Source organism: Salmo salar, chromosome ssa13 (genome assembly GCF_905237065.1).
Source record: "Salmo salar chromosome ssa13, Ssal_v3.1, whole genome shotgun sequence".
Classification (NCBI taxonomy): domain Eukaryota; kingdom Metazoa; phylum Chordata; class Actinopteri; order Salmoniformes; family Salmonidae; genus Salmo; species Salmo salar.
In genome coordinates, this window is record NC_059454.1 from 97,651,110 (window position 1) to 97,669,281 (window position 18,172).

Consider the following 18,172-nt stretch of genomic DNA (forward strand, 5'->3'; position numbering starts at 1 on the left):
ATTAGTGGCTTTACTCTGTTTGTAAAGGCAACTTTATTCAGCTGTTAAGTGTGGTGGAAACTATTGATCCAGAGCTGACATTTCCCCTGTTTACTCTGATTCCCCATTAAATACACTCATTATACTGCATTATCATGTGGGTACATTCACTATTAAATAAACTAGGGGTTTATTTATGCGAAACGTCCTGACAGTTTGGGTATGTGACAGATGATACTACGATAGATAAAGAGCAAAGCAGAGCTTATTGCACCAATATTCACAATTCATTTTATTATTCACAATTCATTTTATACAGATCTGCATGTCCCCTTCTATAACATGGGATGTGAGAGGATAACATGTGGTCTTTGACCTCAATCTGGAGTCAAAAGTAAACTCCCCCTTCTGAATACAAACACTTTCTTTGTTTCTGCCCTGCTTTTTTATATCTCTTAAAAATACTCTTTCATTGAAATCATTAAAACAACATCTGGATTGAGTATTGCTTTGAGAAACAGAGAAATCACTTTAGAAATCACCAGTCTAAACATTTTACTTTGGCCAAAATGTTCTCACAGTGAATAGGCTACAGCATTTAACAAGGCTGCATATTTTTGTTCTGTCTGGCTGTACATGTGTATGGGTTCAGAGTCGCCATAATCATTAACGCCTGTCTGTCAGTACCCACTGGGCACAGACGTCAATTTAACGTCTATTCTGCGTTGGTTCAAAGTAATTTTATTGAAATTACGTGGAAACAACGTTTCGCTACACTCGCAATAACATCTGCTAACCATGTGTATGTGACAAATAAAATGTGATTTTGATTTGACTCAACCAGTTTGTGCCCAGTGGGTATTAGTTAAATAAACATAGTCATCATACCCTGGTTGTCACATGCTTTCACCCTGTGAGCAGAGGTTATACCCTGGTTATGATACCCTGATCCATATTACATTCAAGTCAGGCTATGACAAACATTCCCCACGTCAAGTATCAAGTTGCAAAACAATAGTTTAACTCTAACCCAGAGACCTGACAGGGTCTCTCATCCAGCATTCCACTTCCTCTTTCATTAGTACTATAAAGCACACCTCAATTAAGTTTCTGACATAATCAACTCACACACAAAAATCGTTAAAAATACTAAAATCGTGCTGTAATTACAGTAGTCCGTATTCCAACATGAATCAAGCAATTAATTAATCAATCAATCATTCATCCATTAATTTAACCTTTTCCAGAGGAGGGAGTCTTTGGTTGTGACTTCTTAGCCTTGACCAAGAGTCTCTGTTTCTCCTGTAATTTCTCCTCCAGACACTGGATAAGGACTGGGTCAACTTTGGGGTCCACCTTATTGGCGAACCAGCTGCCGTAGTTCATGAGCCAGTTCAGCTCCCCAGCCCCATAGATACAAACACTGCGGACATGTTTCCCTGTGCATGTTGGGTAAAGCGGTCCCTCCAGGTAACTCCACTTCACCAGCCTGGTCTTGCTCAATAGGTCTGTGACGTCGGCCTGGGCCCGGGGCACCTCGCCCGGCACGCCCGGCACCCGTGTCAGAGTGGCCCAGAAGTGTTCGTCTGGGGAGTAGGTGTCATTCGACCACACCAGGAAATCCCTGGCCAGTGTAGACGTGTTCACATACGCTACAAACTCCCGCGAGAGCACGAAGTAGGCACTGCCGATGAACATCTGGATGCCGTGTGGGGGAGGCTCCTTGGCCTTGTTGGTTTTCACCGGCATCTGGATGTACTCGAAGGCGGTGTCCTGCAGCTTGTGGTGGAAGGAGAAACGCTGCTTCTTGTATTTGCTTGGACGACTCGTCTCCATCATATTACCCCCCTGGAGCTTCTTCAGGTCGGCCACCAGCTCTATGTTGGAGCGCAACGGAAAGTCCTGACCGCACAGGTTGATGACATACCTCCACTTGACCTCTGACCCCATGAGGTCAGACAGGCAGTTAAGGTCGGCTTTGAGGCGGCTAATGCTGGCGTACATCACTGTCTCCAGCTTAGAGGCGATAAAGACGTTGGGCAGACAGCGGGCCAGACCCTCCATGGCCTCTTTGAACAGTTCTGATGACTTCAAGTCGTAGTGGATACAGTAGATATTGTTGGGGGTGTAGACGGCCCGGAGAATCTTGTCCACCATGGAGGCAGATTTGTGGACCACCAGGGAGTAAGCCAGTGGGAAGGCCTGCTCCTCCTCGGACACCTGGACGGCCCCATAGCCCCTGGAACGGAGGTAGCGCGGGCAGTTAGAGGTCAGGTTGATCAAGCTCTCATCCTGCTCCCACACCACCCCTTGTTTTCTGATGGCCAGCGACTTCCCCACCTCGGCCGGATCCATGTTGTAGATGGCATTGCAGTCAATGTTGTAGCGGTTGGGAGGCTCGACGTCATCGTAGCCTGCGGTAGTCCCATACTGTTCAATAGTAACACTGTTTTTAACTGTGACCTTTAGGCAGAGCAGCAGCAAGGCACAGATCACCAGAAGCGATGATAAAGAAGAAATAAAATGCTTCTTCCGCAGTCTGCTTGGAAAAACACATCTAATTTTCATTCTGTGGTGAGACAAAAGAATAATAGTCAATAAATAACTAACTAGATAGCTAGTTATTTGATCTGTTAACACAAATAATCACCTTGCTCTGTAAAGTCAACATGATATCACAGGAAACGTCATCATGTCACATTTTGCGAAAAGTTAGGAATCAACCCACTGACGCTTGCTTAGGTCAATTGGAGCGGCTAACGGGGTTCCTAATAAATACCCCAAATACATTGCATTCAATGGGAAAAGATGAGCGTCACAGAGTTGATGCTTATGACAACACATGGCAGTAAATGGAAAAAGATGAGTATCAAATCAATTTACGTTTATGTCAATACATTGTAGTCAATGGGAAAATATGAGTTTCACAGGGCTATGACTAGGATTAGGGTTGAGCCACAAAGTGGACATGAAATGAGGGTTAGGGTCAGAGATAAGAAAAAGAAACAGAGCTGTGAACCCATAGAGCACACATTGATGGCTATACTGGAACTGTGAAGCTAATGGCAGTGGTACAGCTCTAGTTCAGTACGCTTTATTCCTTTTTTCTAATAATCACTTAGGCTATTGCACACTATGTGTCCATATAGGTTCAATTAGAGTAGCTATGGTTTCTGTTTTGTCATGTTAGTGTCCAGTTGTAACGAGTGCGCTGAGAGTCGAGTACAGGGAGTGAGTGTTTTAATAAATAAACAGAACAATAAACGCAGCACATAAAAAACGCACCGACAGGAAACAGAGTCAATAACACCTGAGGAAAGAGTCAAGGGGAGTGACAGATATAGGGAAGATAATCAAGGAGGTGATGGAGTCCAGGTGAGAGTCATGAGGCACTGGTGCGCTTCACGATGGTGACAGGTGTGCGGAATAATCAGCAGCCTGATGCCCTAGAGGCCGGAGAAGGAGTATACGTGACAGTACCCCTCCCCGACGCGCAGCTCCAGCCGCAGGATGCTGACAAAGGGAACGAACCGGGGATCAGGAGCGGATCGGTCACCCCTGCTGAAGCGCGGGAACCTGCCATGCCGGCTGAGGTAATCTGCCTTTTTGGACACCGATTATGGCAGATTACATTGCAATCAATGAGAAAACTGTGTGGCATGCTGACCACCTGTTACGCGAGTGCAGCGTCAAAAGGATGTTGTGGCTGCAAGGAGCCAAGGTAAGTTGCTAGCTAACATTAAACTTACCTTATAAAAAAAACGATCAATCTTCACATAATCACTAGTTAACTACACATGGTTGATGATATTACAAGGTTAAATAGCTTGTCCTGCATTGCATATAATCAATGTGGTGCCTCTTAATTTATCATCATATCACAGCCTACTTCAACTTCGCCAAACAGGTGATGATATAACAAAAGCACATTCGCAAAAAAAACACAACCTTTGCACAAATGTACCTAATCATAAACATCAATGCCTTTCTTAAAATCAATACACAGAAGTATATTTTTTTGAACCTGCATATTTAGTTAAAAGAAATTCCTGTTACAAGGCATTATTAACTAGGGAAATTGTGTCACGTCTCTTGTGTTCATTGCACGCAGAGTCAGGGTATATGCAACAGTTTGGGCCACCTGGCTCGTTGCGAATTTTACATAATTATGACATAACATTGAAGGTTGTGCAATGTAACAGCAATATTTAGACTTAGGGTTGCCGCCCGTTCGATAAAATACGGAATGTTCCGTATTTCACTGAAAGAATAAACGTTTTGTTTTCTAAATGATAGTTTCCGGATTTGACCATATTAACCCCTAGCCAACAGCCAATGGCATCGCACGGCGCAAAATTCAAAACCAACTAAAATACCACAATTCAATTTTCTCAAACAATCAACTCTCGTTAATCTAACCACATTGTCCGATTTCAAAAAGGCTTTACAGCGAAAGCAAAACATTAGATTATGTCAGGAGAGTACCCTGCCAAAAATAATCACACAGCCATTTTCAAAGCAAGCATATATGTCACAAAAACCAAAACCACAGCTAAATGCAGCACTAACCTTTGATGATCTTCATCAGATGACACTCCTAGGACATTATGTTATACAATACATGCATGTTTTGTTCAATCAAGTTCATATTTATATAAAAAAAAACCAGCTTTTTACATTAGCATGTGATGTTCAGAACTAGCATACCCACCGTAAACTTCCGGTGAATTTACTAAATTACTCATGATTAACGTTCACAAAAAAACATAACAATTATTTTAAGAATTATAGATACAGAATTCCTTTATGCAATCGCGGTGTCAGATTTTAAAATAGCTTTTCGGTGAACGCACATTTTGCAATATTCTGAGTACATAGCCTGGCCATCATGGCTAGCTAATTTGACACCCACCAAGTTTGGCCCTCTGTTCTAGACTTGGGGACTGTGAAGAGACCTCTTGTGGCATGTCTTGTGGGGTATGCATGGGTGTCTGAGCTGTGTGCCAGTAGTTTAGACAAACAGACAGCTCGGTGCATTCAACATGTCAATACTTCTCATAAATAAAAGTAGTGATGAAGTCTATCTCTCCTCCACTTTCAGCCAGGAGAGATTGACATGCATATTATTAATATTTGCTCACTGTGTAGATCCAAGGGCCAGCCGTGCTGCCCTGTTCTGAGCCAATTCCAATTTTCCTAAATCCTTTTTTGTGGCACCTGACTACACGACTGAACAGTAGTCAAGGTGCGCCAAAACTAGGGCCTGTAGGTCCTGCGTTGTTGATAGTGTTGTTAAGAAGGCAGAACATCGCTTTATTATAGACACTCTTCTCCCAATCTTAGCTACTACTGCATCAAAATGTTTTGATCATGACAGTTTACAACCTAGGATTACTCCAAGCAGTTTAGTCATCTCAACTTGCTCAATTTCCACATTATTTATTACAAGATTTAGTTGAGGTTTAGGGTTTAGTGAGTGTTTTGTTCCAAATACAATGCTTTTAGTTTTAGAAATATTTAGGGCTAACTGTAACACGTGTCGTGTGTGGAGGACCAAGACGCAACAGGGAAGTGTATACTCATCTTCTCTTTTTAATATATAAGAAGGAGTATACAATTAACAGAAACAACACTAACAGTTCTGTCAGGTGACAAGCACAAAACAGAATACAACTACCCATAATCCAAACACACCCCTAATTACAGGACCTTCAATCAGAGGCAACGATAGACAGCTGCCTCCAACCGAAGGCCCTAACACCAATTAACTAAACATAGAAATACAAATGACTAGACAGAACATAGAAATAGAACAATCACCAAAACACTGTACTAATAAATCAAATACCCCTCTCTACATGGACACATACACACAACCACCCTGAACCACATAAAACAAATACCCCCTGCCACGTCCTGACCAAACTAAACACTAACAAATAACACCTTTACAGGTCAGAACGTGACACTAACTTATTCCTTGCCACCCACTCTGTTTCGTGTTGATTGTTTCTTTTATTTATTAAAACACTCACTCCCTGAACTTGCTTCCCGACTCTCAGAGCACTCGTTACAGAAAGGTCTACACCTGTTGTATTCGGCACATGTGAAAAATACTATTTGATTTGATTTAGCTTTTTTTATATTTGGTATTTTTATACATATTCTGTATTTCCACTGAAGATAGCAATAATTAATCAACACACTGAGAAATGCTCAATCTGAAGCCATTCAGCTATGGGTTTCACAGCCCTATATTAATGTTAGTTACATCAGCTTAAAAGGGTTTCTTTACAACCTATGGGGTAGAAGATGTTGGGAATAATGGTATAGGAGAGTCTGAAATGAATGAAATACCCTAACACCATGCCCAAACCGGACGAGCACGTGCGTCCGTGTGCGCCACCGAGTGCAAATTGATTTTGTCACCCCACACCAAACACGATTACGAAACGCAGGTTGAAATATCAAAACAAACTCTGAACCAATTATATTAATTTGGGGAAAGGTCGAAAAGCAATAAACAGGTATGGCAATTTAGCTAGCTAGCTTGCTGTTGCTAGCTAATTTGTCCTGCGATATAAGCGTTGAGTTGTTATTTTACCTGAAATGCTCAAGGTTCTCTACTCTGACAATTAATCCACACATAAAACGGTCAACCGAATCATTTCTAGTCATCTCTCCTCCTTCCAGGCTTTTTCATCTTTCACTTTATACGGCGATTGGCATCCAACTTTCATAATAAGGTGTATTACCACAACCGACCGACCGACCTCAGATCATCTTTCAATCACCCACGTGGGTATAACCAATGAGGAGATGGCACGTGGGTATATGCTTTTAAAGCCAATGAGGAGATGGGAGAGGCAGGACTTGCATCGCGTTCGGCGTCACAAATAGAAGCAACTTCTATTTTAGCGCTTGGCAATGCAGACGCTCGTTGGCACGTGCGAGCAGTGTGGCTACAATGATTGAATAACATCTATGTGTAAAAAAATTTTGCAACGCTCGTGTCGTGGTCAGCATGTAACCCTAAGCTAGGTTCAATGTCAGCAGCAATTTCCAGTGAGAAATGCACAGTCTGAAGCCATTCGGCTATGGTTTCACAGCCCAAAAACAATGACACAATATATATATCACCTTAAAAAGAGTTCATTTACAATCTCTGAGGTATAACATGTTGGGTAAAATGGTATAAGAGTGTCTGACATATAACATCTAACTTGAGTGCAGTCTTTGCCAATGAGATCCAAGAGGGGCCTAGCTTCATCCTTCATGATTAGGAAAAGCTGTGATTCTAGGCCAAGGGGGGGCTAAGTACATCCCGTGGGCCGTATCCAGCCCACCGGGCACTTCAATCCAGCCAGCGAGACACAAAAAAAAAATTATAATCATGATTTTAAAAAATGTACCCCTTTTTTCTCCCCAATTTCGTGGTATCCAATTGGTAGTTACAGTCTTGTCTCATCGCTGCAACTCCCCATACGGACTCGGGAGAGGCGAAGGTCGAGAGCCGTGCGTCCTCCGAAACACGACCCAGCTAAGCCGCACTGCTTCTTGACACAATGACCGCTTAACCCGGAAGCCAGCCACACCAATGTGTCGGAGGAAACACCGTACACCTGGCGACCGTGTCAGCGTGCATGCCCCGGCCTACCACAGGAGTCGCTAGAGCATGATGGGACAAGGAAATCTTGGTTTGCCAAACCCTCGACTAACCTGGACGCGTGGCCAATTGTGTGTCGCCTCATGGGTCTCCCAGTCACGGCCAGCTGTGACACAGCCTGGGATCAAACCCGAGTCTATAGTGACACCTCAAGCACTGCGATGCAGTAGTAGAACGCTGCGCCACTCGGGAGGCCCCCGCAAATTGATTTTAACAAACAATTGGTCCCCCCAAAAATGCGGCCCTCCGTTGAATTTCATAAAGTTTGCCCACCCCTGTTCTAGTCCATAGAAAATCCTACATCCATCTCATTAGATCAGAACAGGATGATCAACAGTGATTCATATTACTGGTTTGCATTCTAAAAAAAGGATGCTGCAAGGATGCTGCATTTTTTGTCTAACCATATGATGTGAATCATTGTCAGGTTATTAGAAGTATATGCTTCAGTAACAACAGAACACCATGGTTGTAATAACACTTTAAACAGGTCGTTTGTAAATGTGTAGAATGTGTTTGTTTTGGGTCCACACTGGTAATTTAACTTGTGTAAATTAGACAGTCACAGAGGATTTTCTTCTGAATAACTGGTCAGAGCATAGTACTTTCCATTCAGCTTCAGGCAACTTGGATGTAAGGTTTGATCACACCTGTAGTGACTACTTCTATCCGTCACGCCCATTGTTGCTTATCCATTGTTCACTAGATATATCAATGTAATTACACCCAACACAATGTTGAAAAACAGAACGCTTCCCACCACTAGATCACATAACTAGATGTGAGCTGGACGTGATCCCACGCTGCCACCAATCTAGCGGAAGAAAGTGAAAGCTACAACAGGGACTCTAACTAGGGCTCATACGTGGCAAAGTGAGCTCTAACAGCCGTTGCCATGAAAGCCTAGTAGGCCTCTGGGCAGAGACAGTAGGCCTACAATGCTGGCATATGCCTTGTTACAATAGCCTAAGTATATAACATGATTGACTTGACTGTAATAATCATCATGAAATGGCCTTTGAAGTGCCATAAGTGTAAACCAACATAATTCATTATTTTACATTATCCAATTTAACTGAATTGATATGGATTAATTTATCATAGTCCAGACTCGTTGCAAATATAATGCAGTTGCACCCTGGGAATTTAAACCAAACAGTTTTTTTTTGCAGGTCTTCTGTTTCCCACATTTATTGATTAATTAATTAATTACCCAATCAAATACCTTCATCAATACCACAAAAAAAACTGACAAATACAGATTTATACTCCAATCTGGCAACCCTCAAAAAATCAGACAAAGCAACAGTATCCCAAAGTATTAAGCAAAAACAAGCATAGAAAACAGAATTGGCGTTTAAAAAACAACAACAATGTAAGGCTACTATTATATTTTAAGTATTTTGGTGACAACCTGGTTTATTAACATTATTGGGTTGTTTGTTTTTTTATTTAAATATATGTGGGACTCAAAAAAGGCAGTGTATAACACCATTGCCCAAAATGCATTGCTCAAATAACTTTCAAAAGATGGTTCCAAAGTTTGGTCCCCAAATTGTTTTTCCCCCATGTATGAAGTCACACAAACATGTGTGTGATTTCAAACTAATTAAACCACATAAAAACGCACGAAATCTGTTGAAATACTTTGTGTACATATTTGCACGAATTGAGTGTGAGATTGTGTTGCCCTTGAGGATAAGTACAGTTTATTGAATTTAGTTGAATTACTAGCAATAGACACGATTCCAACCACAGTTTTTATGCCGGTAAAATCATACTGTATAAAAAAAAATTCAGCACAGCTGTAATGGAAACAGGACATTTCGGTACAATTTTATAAATGCCGAAAATATGTTCGTTTGACATGGTGGGATATTTTTGCGTCGGTAAAATTAATGATGCGAGAAATTGCGGTGGAAATGCCTTTATGCACAAATATGTATATAATAACCATCATATTGAAGTACACATGGAGTCACGCGATGATATGGGGTGTGGTCCTCCAGTAGGACTCAGGAAACCATACCGTTTATTAGGCTACAGATTAAATAAATTATGGTTTACTTCACAAGGTGGTGAAAGTACAAGTGATGAGCTTGGTGCTGCTATTCTGGTGGCATGATAATCGATGATTGACTGCCGTTTGACAAATAAAAATATTATCCAATTCATCATGTCATCACAACCTACGTGCACTTTATCTGCGAGCTGTTGGCTAGAGCGCATGTGCCAAGACCGGAATCGGCAGTCACATTTGTTGTCTGAACAGTTTCTATGACAAAATATTGTAACGACCCTGGGTTTATAAACGCGGAAATCGACTCTGCCGGATGAGCATGCTTTTGCGGCACAGTCGATAGCGCGCCGGACTTCGGGCTTGAAGGTCGAGGGTTCGAGACCTGCTCCCTGCCTGCGTTTAATTACATTGTAAATTAATTACAAATAAACCCAGGGTCGTTACAATATGTATGACTTTACTCGCATAAAAACCGTGGATGGAAACGTGATTTGTGCTCACCATGTAATACTCTGGTAAAAACTATAAACTAATTTCACAGTGAATTACAAGATTTCACGTTTTTAACTACATTTCTCTTTGCACCAGCATAATTTACTTACATTACTTGTTGGATTGAGAAAAAAATCATTATTTCTCTTCAACCATCTTAGACCAAGGTCAATCGAAAAGTATGTGTCCTTTGCTCTTGCTGCTGCTACAATCCCACTCAGATCTGTAAACTTGTCATCAATTTCTCCAAAGTCTTATTCCATAGTCAGACTGCTGTTCGGTAACCCCTGATACCACACCAATGTGTTGCTGTTGTCAAGGATGAAGTTAATTGCAGAGCTCTGTCTGTCTTCTGTTAATGTCCCATCACGTTGAAATGATGCGCTGTGCTATATTTTTCTCTCCTTACACACAGACTCTGACAGAGCACGCGGAGTGAAGTTTCATTTTCACCGAAGCGAGAGAGAGAGAGAGAGAGAGAGATGGGTAGGTAGGTAGGTAGGTAGGAAGGAAGGAAGTATGGGAGGTGTGGCTAGGTTAGGTTAGGTTAGGTTAGGTTAGGTTAGGAGGGGTGGTGCATGACTATTACAATTACATTATGCAATGCGTAGTAAATTGCTGTGGTTCTTTCATGGTAAAATCAGTTATGCATGGGATTAATGACAGTCTATCTGGTGCCAGGGGAGTTTTCCTGATCTGGTAACCTAACCAGGCAAAACTCTGGACTTTATATGGTATGACGTGATTCATCTGTTGTGAAACTGTTTAATATGGGCTATGATGCGAGCAACGTTTTTCTAATCAGGTTACGTGATTTCTTTAAAACTCCTGGAAAAACTCATGGCCTTGGTGAGAATGAAAACCTTGTCAAACTGCAGCAACCTTTTACTTGTTCATATGAATTATAATTTAAAGAAGGACTGGGGGGTTCCTATAGACAGAGAAAGCAATATGACTGGACAATAAAACTCACAGGGCTGAGCTTGCTTTATGCAGATTTACGTCGTGTAGTCCTGCCCTATGCTGCTGCAGGCCTAACAAAACATTTACTCAGTCTGTGCTATTGTGTTTATTGATTAATTGCAGTTAATCATTTTGATAGAAAATGTCTAGGTAGCTTAGTCCGGCCAAGTTTGAATATAAACCAAATGTGATATAATTCACATTTTCTCACATACAAATGGGCTATAGGCTAAATATACAATACTTCCGCTTAATTTACACTGGCCAGAAGGACAGGGCGCATAGTAGTCTAGATCAGTGTGTCAACTCCGGTCCTCCAGGACCACCAATAGGCGCGCCTGATTCTACTTGTCAGGTAATCATAAACCCCTTGATAAGTTTAATCAGGCGTTTTTGTCTTTGGCTAAATTTAGGCAGCTATATTTATGTAAGAGTTTTTGCATGTCTGTCGGGAGTGATTTGTTATCACGCTTGCTAAATAAATACCGGAGGAAAGTGGAGAGCTCGACTTGCATGTTGTGCCCGGCCAGCACAACAGGCAAAGAGCCTGCAGCAACACTCCGATGTGAAGGACATATACATTGTGCGTGAGTTGACAAATCTATATAAATAAAATAGCACTTGTTTTGTGGTGATTGAAAAATGCTCTGGCAAATGCCGCTTCGCGAAACGTTTTCTGGCGGCAATGCTCTGACATGACACAGCATTGATGAGTGAGACATGGACTGTTTTTAGTGTCTTACACCATTTAAGCTATAAACGCCATTCAAGCTTAAGTACTTTACACCACTGCTGAAGCTGTGGCTTCCACCATTTTATTCATTTTAAACAATGTGACTTTTGATGCAAATTAGCTATTTTGACAATGTTCCCAACAGAACTTAATGCTGTGTAGTACTTAATGCTGATTGGTTTTTGGTTCTGTCTGGTTAGAACACTATGTTGAGACCTGTCATGCCAAATAGTGTGTTGTCGTCATCATATCAGAGAGCACACAATGTTTCAATTTGTCACTTTTTGCTTAAAAGGTCAGTACCCTGTCTTGCCTGCCAGAATTTTCAGACTGTGGCCCTGGAGTTGAAGCTCATCAAAGTTGTTTCACCATGGCACATGATTGGTAAGTGTCCCAATTAAAATTTTGCCCTGATAAGTTGTTTTGTAATGGTTTCTTTATTTGACCACAGCAGAGTTCAATGTTATTGAAAATCTGCGTACTGTATGACACAGATACGGGTAAAAATAAAGTAATCTTTTCTCTAACACTTTAAATGTTAGGGGTGGACCTCATCGAACCCTTCACAAAATCCAGGAATGGCAACAGCTGGTGTCTGACGGCGACCGATCACTTTACAAAGTGGGTGGAGGCAATACCCATTAAGGTCAGTAAAGGAAGTGTACGTGCTTAACACTAAATTCCCTTTTGTAACCCATTTTAAAAGAGAGCTTGGAACCAAAAATAGATTTTCGTTTTGTATGATACCCATCAAGGATGAGACTAGCGAGGCCACCTCCAAGGCCATGGTGAACATCTTCAACACCTACCCCCCAGGAGGTATCCCATCCACCAGAAGCAGTGAGTTCGGATTAGACTGATTCTCTGCTCTGAGTCGGCGGGGGACCAGCTTGAGGTAGGCTATACCTTCCAAAAGTGTTGAAAAGTACATATCTCCCATTTATAACACTGCACTAATCCATCAAATTTTCTCACAGTAATGTGTAACCTGTGTGTTTGGTTGTTTACGTCTGTCTCCTACCCTGTTCCCTTTAACTCTGCTCCTGTTCTGCATGAGCTAGGGGTTCTGCCCAACACCAGCCGTGGATCCAACTGCCTAAGTGAAATAAAGGTTAAATAAAACATATATAAAGAAACTGATGTCCACCATTACCAACCACCCTACAACTTTGCATTACATCAGCTACTGTTGTCATTATCTGCTAAGGAAGTTGTTTTTGCTCTGTCATACCTGGCACATAATGTGAGATACAGACTTAACTAAAAACACTAGCACTGCAAACACTCAGAACAAAGTGAGCAGCAGTGTCTGGACTTTGCCGTCTCCCTCTTCAAGTCCCTCTTCTGAGACTGGCTGCCTGTTGAGAACAAGTGACAGGCAGAACGTCCCCCCCATACAGCAACCACCTCCTCTATATTCCAAACACCATAATTCAGTATTTTAGTCTGATTGCTATGTGAGTGTACAAAATCGGAGAAAATGAATGACACAACTGTACCAAAAACTATCAAAGTGTATGTATTAAAATCTTAAATATTGTCAGGTTGGTTTTCACAGCTGTTTCACAAGGTGTTCGTTGTTGTAAATTGTAAGGTATCCTTTGATGGTATTTATTTGTTCCACATAATTCATTGTTGTATCCTAGGATCTACAATAGATACATATATATTCAACCTCAAGGGTTTACTAATGAGTTGTGTGTGATAGAAAACAATGATCATAATAGAGGACTACATGACAGCCAGACAAGCCAGTGTATCAATGGATTGGAAATTAGCTGATTTAGAGATCTGTAAGGTAAGTAACTTTAATGTGTTAAGCAGATTACACGTTTTCTTTGCCATTTCCGAAACGTAGTAATGTTTAAGACATGGATTTTATGTTGCAATGTTAACAAGGTACCCAAAAGCAGTTTGAATTAATGTTATCATTTTATTAACTAAACACTTGTTTAAACAGCGAAATTGTCACGGAAATCAGCCTTGTTTGTATGGCGATGATGAAAATACGTCATTTAGGCTGTAATAATCTCAAATTCTAATCATTATGTCATCACACCGTTGATATAGCAACGGACGCTAATAGTTTATTGAATCCAATTGTGGCGTAGAGGGGGATAATATTTGGCATGACAGGCCCATTACTGTCTTAAAGGGAAATATCACAATTTTCAACTTCATATTCATCATCTCCAGCACCACCCCAAAATCAATATGTGAAATCGTGCGATTCTATGATTTGAAGTAAAAAAGATTGGTGTGCATCGTGTGATTTTGACCAATTGTGAGTAGGCATTGCCTACTAGTTGCCTACTGATTGGTTGATGATGTCATTGGAAACACTTATCTTTCTATCTGCTTTACTACAAAACATAGAAACGTGCCATTTTCACATATGTTGTTGATGTTGGGCTGGTGCTGGAAATAATGAATATGAAGTTGCATTTTTTAGAAATGTCCCTTAATTGTTACACCACACGGACAAAGTTGCTTCCATTGAACGGTTTTATATAGCTGTGTTTTTGTCAATGGATGTACACCACTTCAGTTAGGAACAGCATGTGAAAATCCGTCAACAACATAACTATTTGCTTCTTCTCTTGCCAAGGCAAATGCACTAACTAAAGGTGGGGGGAGACGGTGTCCTGCAGCGCATCCAAGCGCCCTGATTGGTTGGATGAACAGCGGTGTGAAGGGTGATTGACAGGGCTGCAGGCCAATTAGGTTGAGAAGGACAGCCTTTTTTTACACTTACAGCATATTGTCTTTGGCGTCATTAAAGTTAAGACTGTTATTTTATAAATCAATTCTCTGTAATTATTATTACATGATTAAACTAATGATGTAAATGTAATTAACTAGGAAGTCAGGGCACCAAGGAAAATCTTCAGATTACAAAGTTATAATTTTCCTAATATAACTCTTCAGATATTTTAATATCTGATCAATTAGTCTTCTAATTAATGAATTATTCATCACCTCACGTTAGTCTCATTCCAAACGTTGTAAAATGTTGGTTATCTGCACAAACCCAGCCTTTACTAAGAATCATCCATACATCAATTGTCTTAATCATTTATTTACTAACTAAATAATCACAGAAATGCATAAACAATACATTTTACATTTTAGTCATTTAGCAGACGCTCTTATCCAGAGCGTCTTACAGTGGTGAATGCATACATTTCATTTCATGCATTTTTTGTACTGGCCCCCCGTGGGAATCGAACCCACAACCCTGGCGTTGCACACACCATGCTGGCGTTGCAAACACCATGCTCTACCAACTGAGCCACAGGGATATGGTTACAAGTAAATGATAGGGGAGGTTCCCTAGTGGGCTAAGCTGATATGATGGCTTGGTGGTCAAAGGGAAGTGAGTGTGGACTGAGAAGGGCGGGAAAGACAAAAAGAGTCACTACACAGTTGATAATTATATTAATTGAAATGCTAATCCTTTGCACATGAACGCTCACTCATCTGGGAATAATTGCAATCAATATATATTTACGCCCAGTCTGTCGTTGTGATCTCTGTTGGAATCGTCTGTCTTTCTGTTGGAAAGTTCATCCGAGCGTCTCTCTGCTTCCCTGAAGTCTTTTGTGGTGAGAATGTACACTTCAGAGTACCATTCAGAAATATGCTTATAGAATAGATGTTTCGGCGGTTGTCGGTCTTCTCATCCCAGGTTGACATCATTTCTAGCTGCAGACAGATTTGCTCTTATTCTGTCAGGATCGATAGTCTCAGAGTTGAACCATTTCCCGCCGTCTAGCCAATGCTCCACGTGGTATGGTTAGGAATTCAACAACCATTACAACCTTAGCTTATACTGAGGTTTTTGTGGTCTGAACTCAACCTGTGCCCCCTCGGTGTCCATCGAGATACGCGTGGTCTGAAGAGGATTTCTTCAGGAGGGGGTTTTATTCGTAACAGTAGAAAAGGGCTGTTCCATGATGCCAGATCATGTCTGTGCTCATGGGGGCGGGCCAATGACTTAGTTAAACTTTAAAGGGAATATAATTCTCTCACATTAACGGTTTAACAACACATTACACCATTTCACAAATAGTTTCAACTTTACTCATTCATTTTATACAACAATTAGACGCAAACCTCATAACGGAGGCACCTGTATAAACAGAGGTCTGGTAATGTGGCTGTATTGTCTTTCATGGGGTCACAAACACGAAACGGACCGGGTCGTAGCTGGCTTCTTCGCTGACCGTTTACACATTCTCCAAAACATGGATATTGTTCAGTTCTCAAGTTCTGTGATGTAGAATAAGTTCCTTTGTTCTACTGTGAAACTCTCTCTCTATACTGCATGGCCAGGAGGAGAGAGTCTCCTCCAGGAATTTACGACCTGAGATAACAGAATCTGGGTTTAGGAGAGCGAGAGGGGGAAGCCACTAGCTATACCCAAAGAGGGCCACGCCATGACAATATGATGTCATGGTCTACTTCTCTGCCATGTAAATCTGAATTCAGATCAGCAATAGCTTGTACCAATCAATAGGTAGAGCTGTTTTAGTAACTACATAAGATGGCGCCGTACTGGATGGCTGTCGTTTTGCAAGCTCCAACCCAACTTTGTTATTTTGTAATTATTTTGGTGTTTTTTTACTTTATTTTCACAAAATGTCTCCGCTATCATTTCTTACAACCAACAAGAACTTTTGAACATCAGATCGGTAGTTACTTATCTCATTTCCGGCTTCAACTTCGGCTCATCTGCCCTGGGATCTTTCTGTAATTCCAAGACAATGGCGTCAGAGAAATCGAGAGGGGGAGGGGTTTCCCTCTTCATCAACAACAATTGGTGTGCTGACTCAAGCGGTGGAAGTGTCAACCCATTATTCACCAGTCTTGGAATACCTGATGGTCAAATGTCAACCCTTCTACCTCCTAAGGGAGTTTTCAGCTGGTATTGTAACTGTTGTATACATTCCACCTCAGGACAAGAAAAATAACAAGCTAGCACTTAACAATCTGTACAAACCAGCAGGAAAATGTACATCCAGAGGCTGCTTTTCTAGTTGCCGGCTATTTTAATTCCGCATCATTAAGGCACTTGATGCCCAACTTCCATCAGCACATCTCCTTTGCGACTTGATGCGATAAAGTCCTAGACAACTGTTATTCTATCCACAAGCAAGCATACAAGGCCGTCCCTCGTCCGCCATTCGGCAAATCAGATCATGACTCCGTACTCCTGCTTCCTGTTTAAAAGCAGAAGCTCAAACAGGAAGTATCCGTGACTCGTCCCGTTGAGAAATGGTCACCAGAATAAGAGATTATGCTACAGAACTGCTTTTGTAGCACTAATTGGAATATGTGTTGAGACTCTGCCGATAACACTGTCACTGGCTTCATTAGGAATTGCACCGCAACGTTGTCCCCACAGTGAAGGTTTGCTGCTTTCCCAATCAAAAACCCTGGATTAACACAGAGGTTGGCCCTAAACTAAAGGACAGTGCTACCGCACACAGGGCTATCTCAAACAACCCTGAGGCAACGGCTGAGGACAGGAACAAGTACAAGAAGTTCTACTATTATCTCTGCAGAGTCATCAAACGAGCAAAAGGACAATTTAGGAATGATGTGGAATGACATTACACAGGCTCCGACGTCCGCAGCATGTGGTAGGGGCTACAGTCCATTACGGATTACAAAGGAAGACCCAACCGTGATCTGCCCAACGATGCCTCTCTACCAGACGAACTCAATGCAATTTATTCACGCTTCGACAATAATAACATTGTGCCGGGTGTAAGGGCCATCACCAACCCAGAGGAGTGGGTGATCTCACTCTCCGAGGCCGACGTGAGAGAGGTCTTTAATCAGGTCAACACCCGCAAAGCCGCGGGCCCGACTGTATTCCAGAACGTGTTCTCAGAGCGCAGAACAGAGCGCAGGCATATTCACAGTCATTTCAACCTCTCCTTTCCTAGGCATCCTCATGTTTTTTTATTTTCTTTATTTTTATTTAACTAGGAAAGTCAGTTAAGAACAAATTCTTATTTAAAATGACGGCCTACCCCGGACGACGCTGGGCCAATTGTGTGCCGCCCTATGGGACTCCCAATCACGGCCAGATGTGATACAGCCTGGATTTGAACCAGGGACTGTAGCGATGCTTCTTGCACTGTTACATGTTACGTTTTTCTTGTTCCCCATTTTCCCCTGTCAGTGTGTTTGTGTCTTGGGCATTACAGGTGTACCGAGTTGCGCCTAACGATGGTGGGCGTGGCTGTAGCTGATTACAGAGAGGACATTGTTTAGAGAGAGAGAGAGAGAGAAAGAGAGAGAGATGTTT

General features: G+C 41.7%; 1 protein-coding gene and 1 long non-coding RNA gene across 3 annotated transcripts; one reads left to right on the top strand and one right to left on the bottom strand.

Annotated features, from left to right (window-relative positions):
* Nucleotides 1–244: 244 nt before the first annotated feature.
* On the bottom strand, nucleotides 245–10,642 carry LOC106568337 (beta-1,3-galactosyl-O-glycosyl-glycoprotein beta-1,6-N-acetylglucosaminyltransferase 4). The gene is made up of 2 exons (XM_014138596.2): nucleotides 10,268–10,642; nucleotides 245–2,548 (listed from the first exon to the last, which is right to left on the bottom strand). Exons 1-2 carry the CDS (start codon nucleotides 10,294–10,296, stop codon nucleotides 1,213–1,215), a joined length of 1,365 nt encoding a protein of 454 aa, XP_013994071.1. The 5' UTR covers nucleotides 10,297–10,642; the 3' UTR covers nucleotides 245–1,212.
* A 118-nt stretch (nucleotides 10,643–10,760) lies between these two features.
* Nucleotides 10,761–14,677, top strand: LOC106568338 (uncharacterized). 2 transcript variants are annotated; one of them, XR_001320266.2, is made up of 5 exons: nucleotides 10,761–11,703; nucleotides 12,149–12,237; nucleotides 12,396–12,499; nucleotides 12,609–12,748; nucleotides 12,915–14,677. It is a non-coding gene; the product is annotated as an uncharacterized lncRNA (long non-coding RNA). The 2 variants fall into 2 exon arrangements; XR_001320265.2 differs by having other exon boundaries at nucleotides 10,763–11,703; nucleotides 12,609–14,677.
* The last annotated feature ends 3,495 nt before the right edge of the window (nucleotides 14,678–18,172 follow it).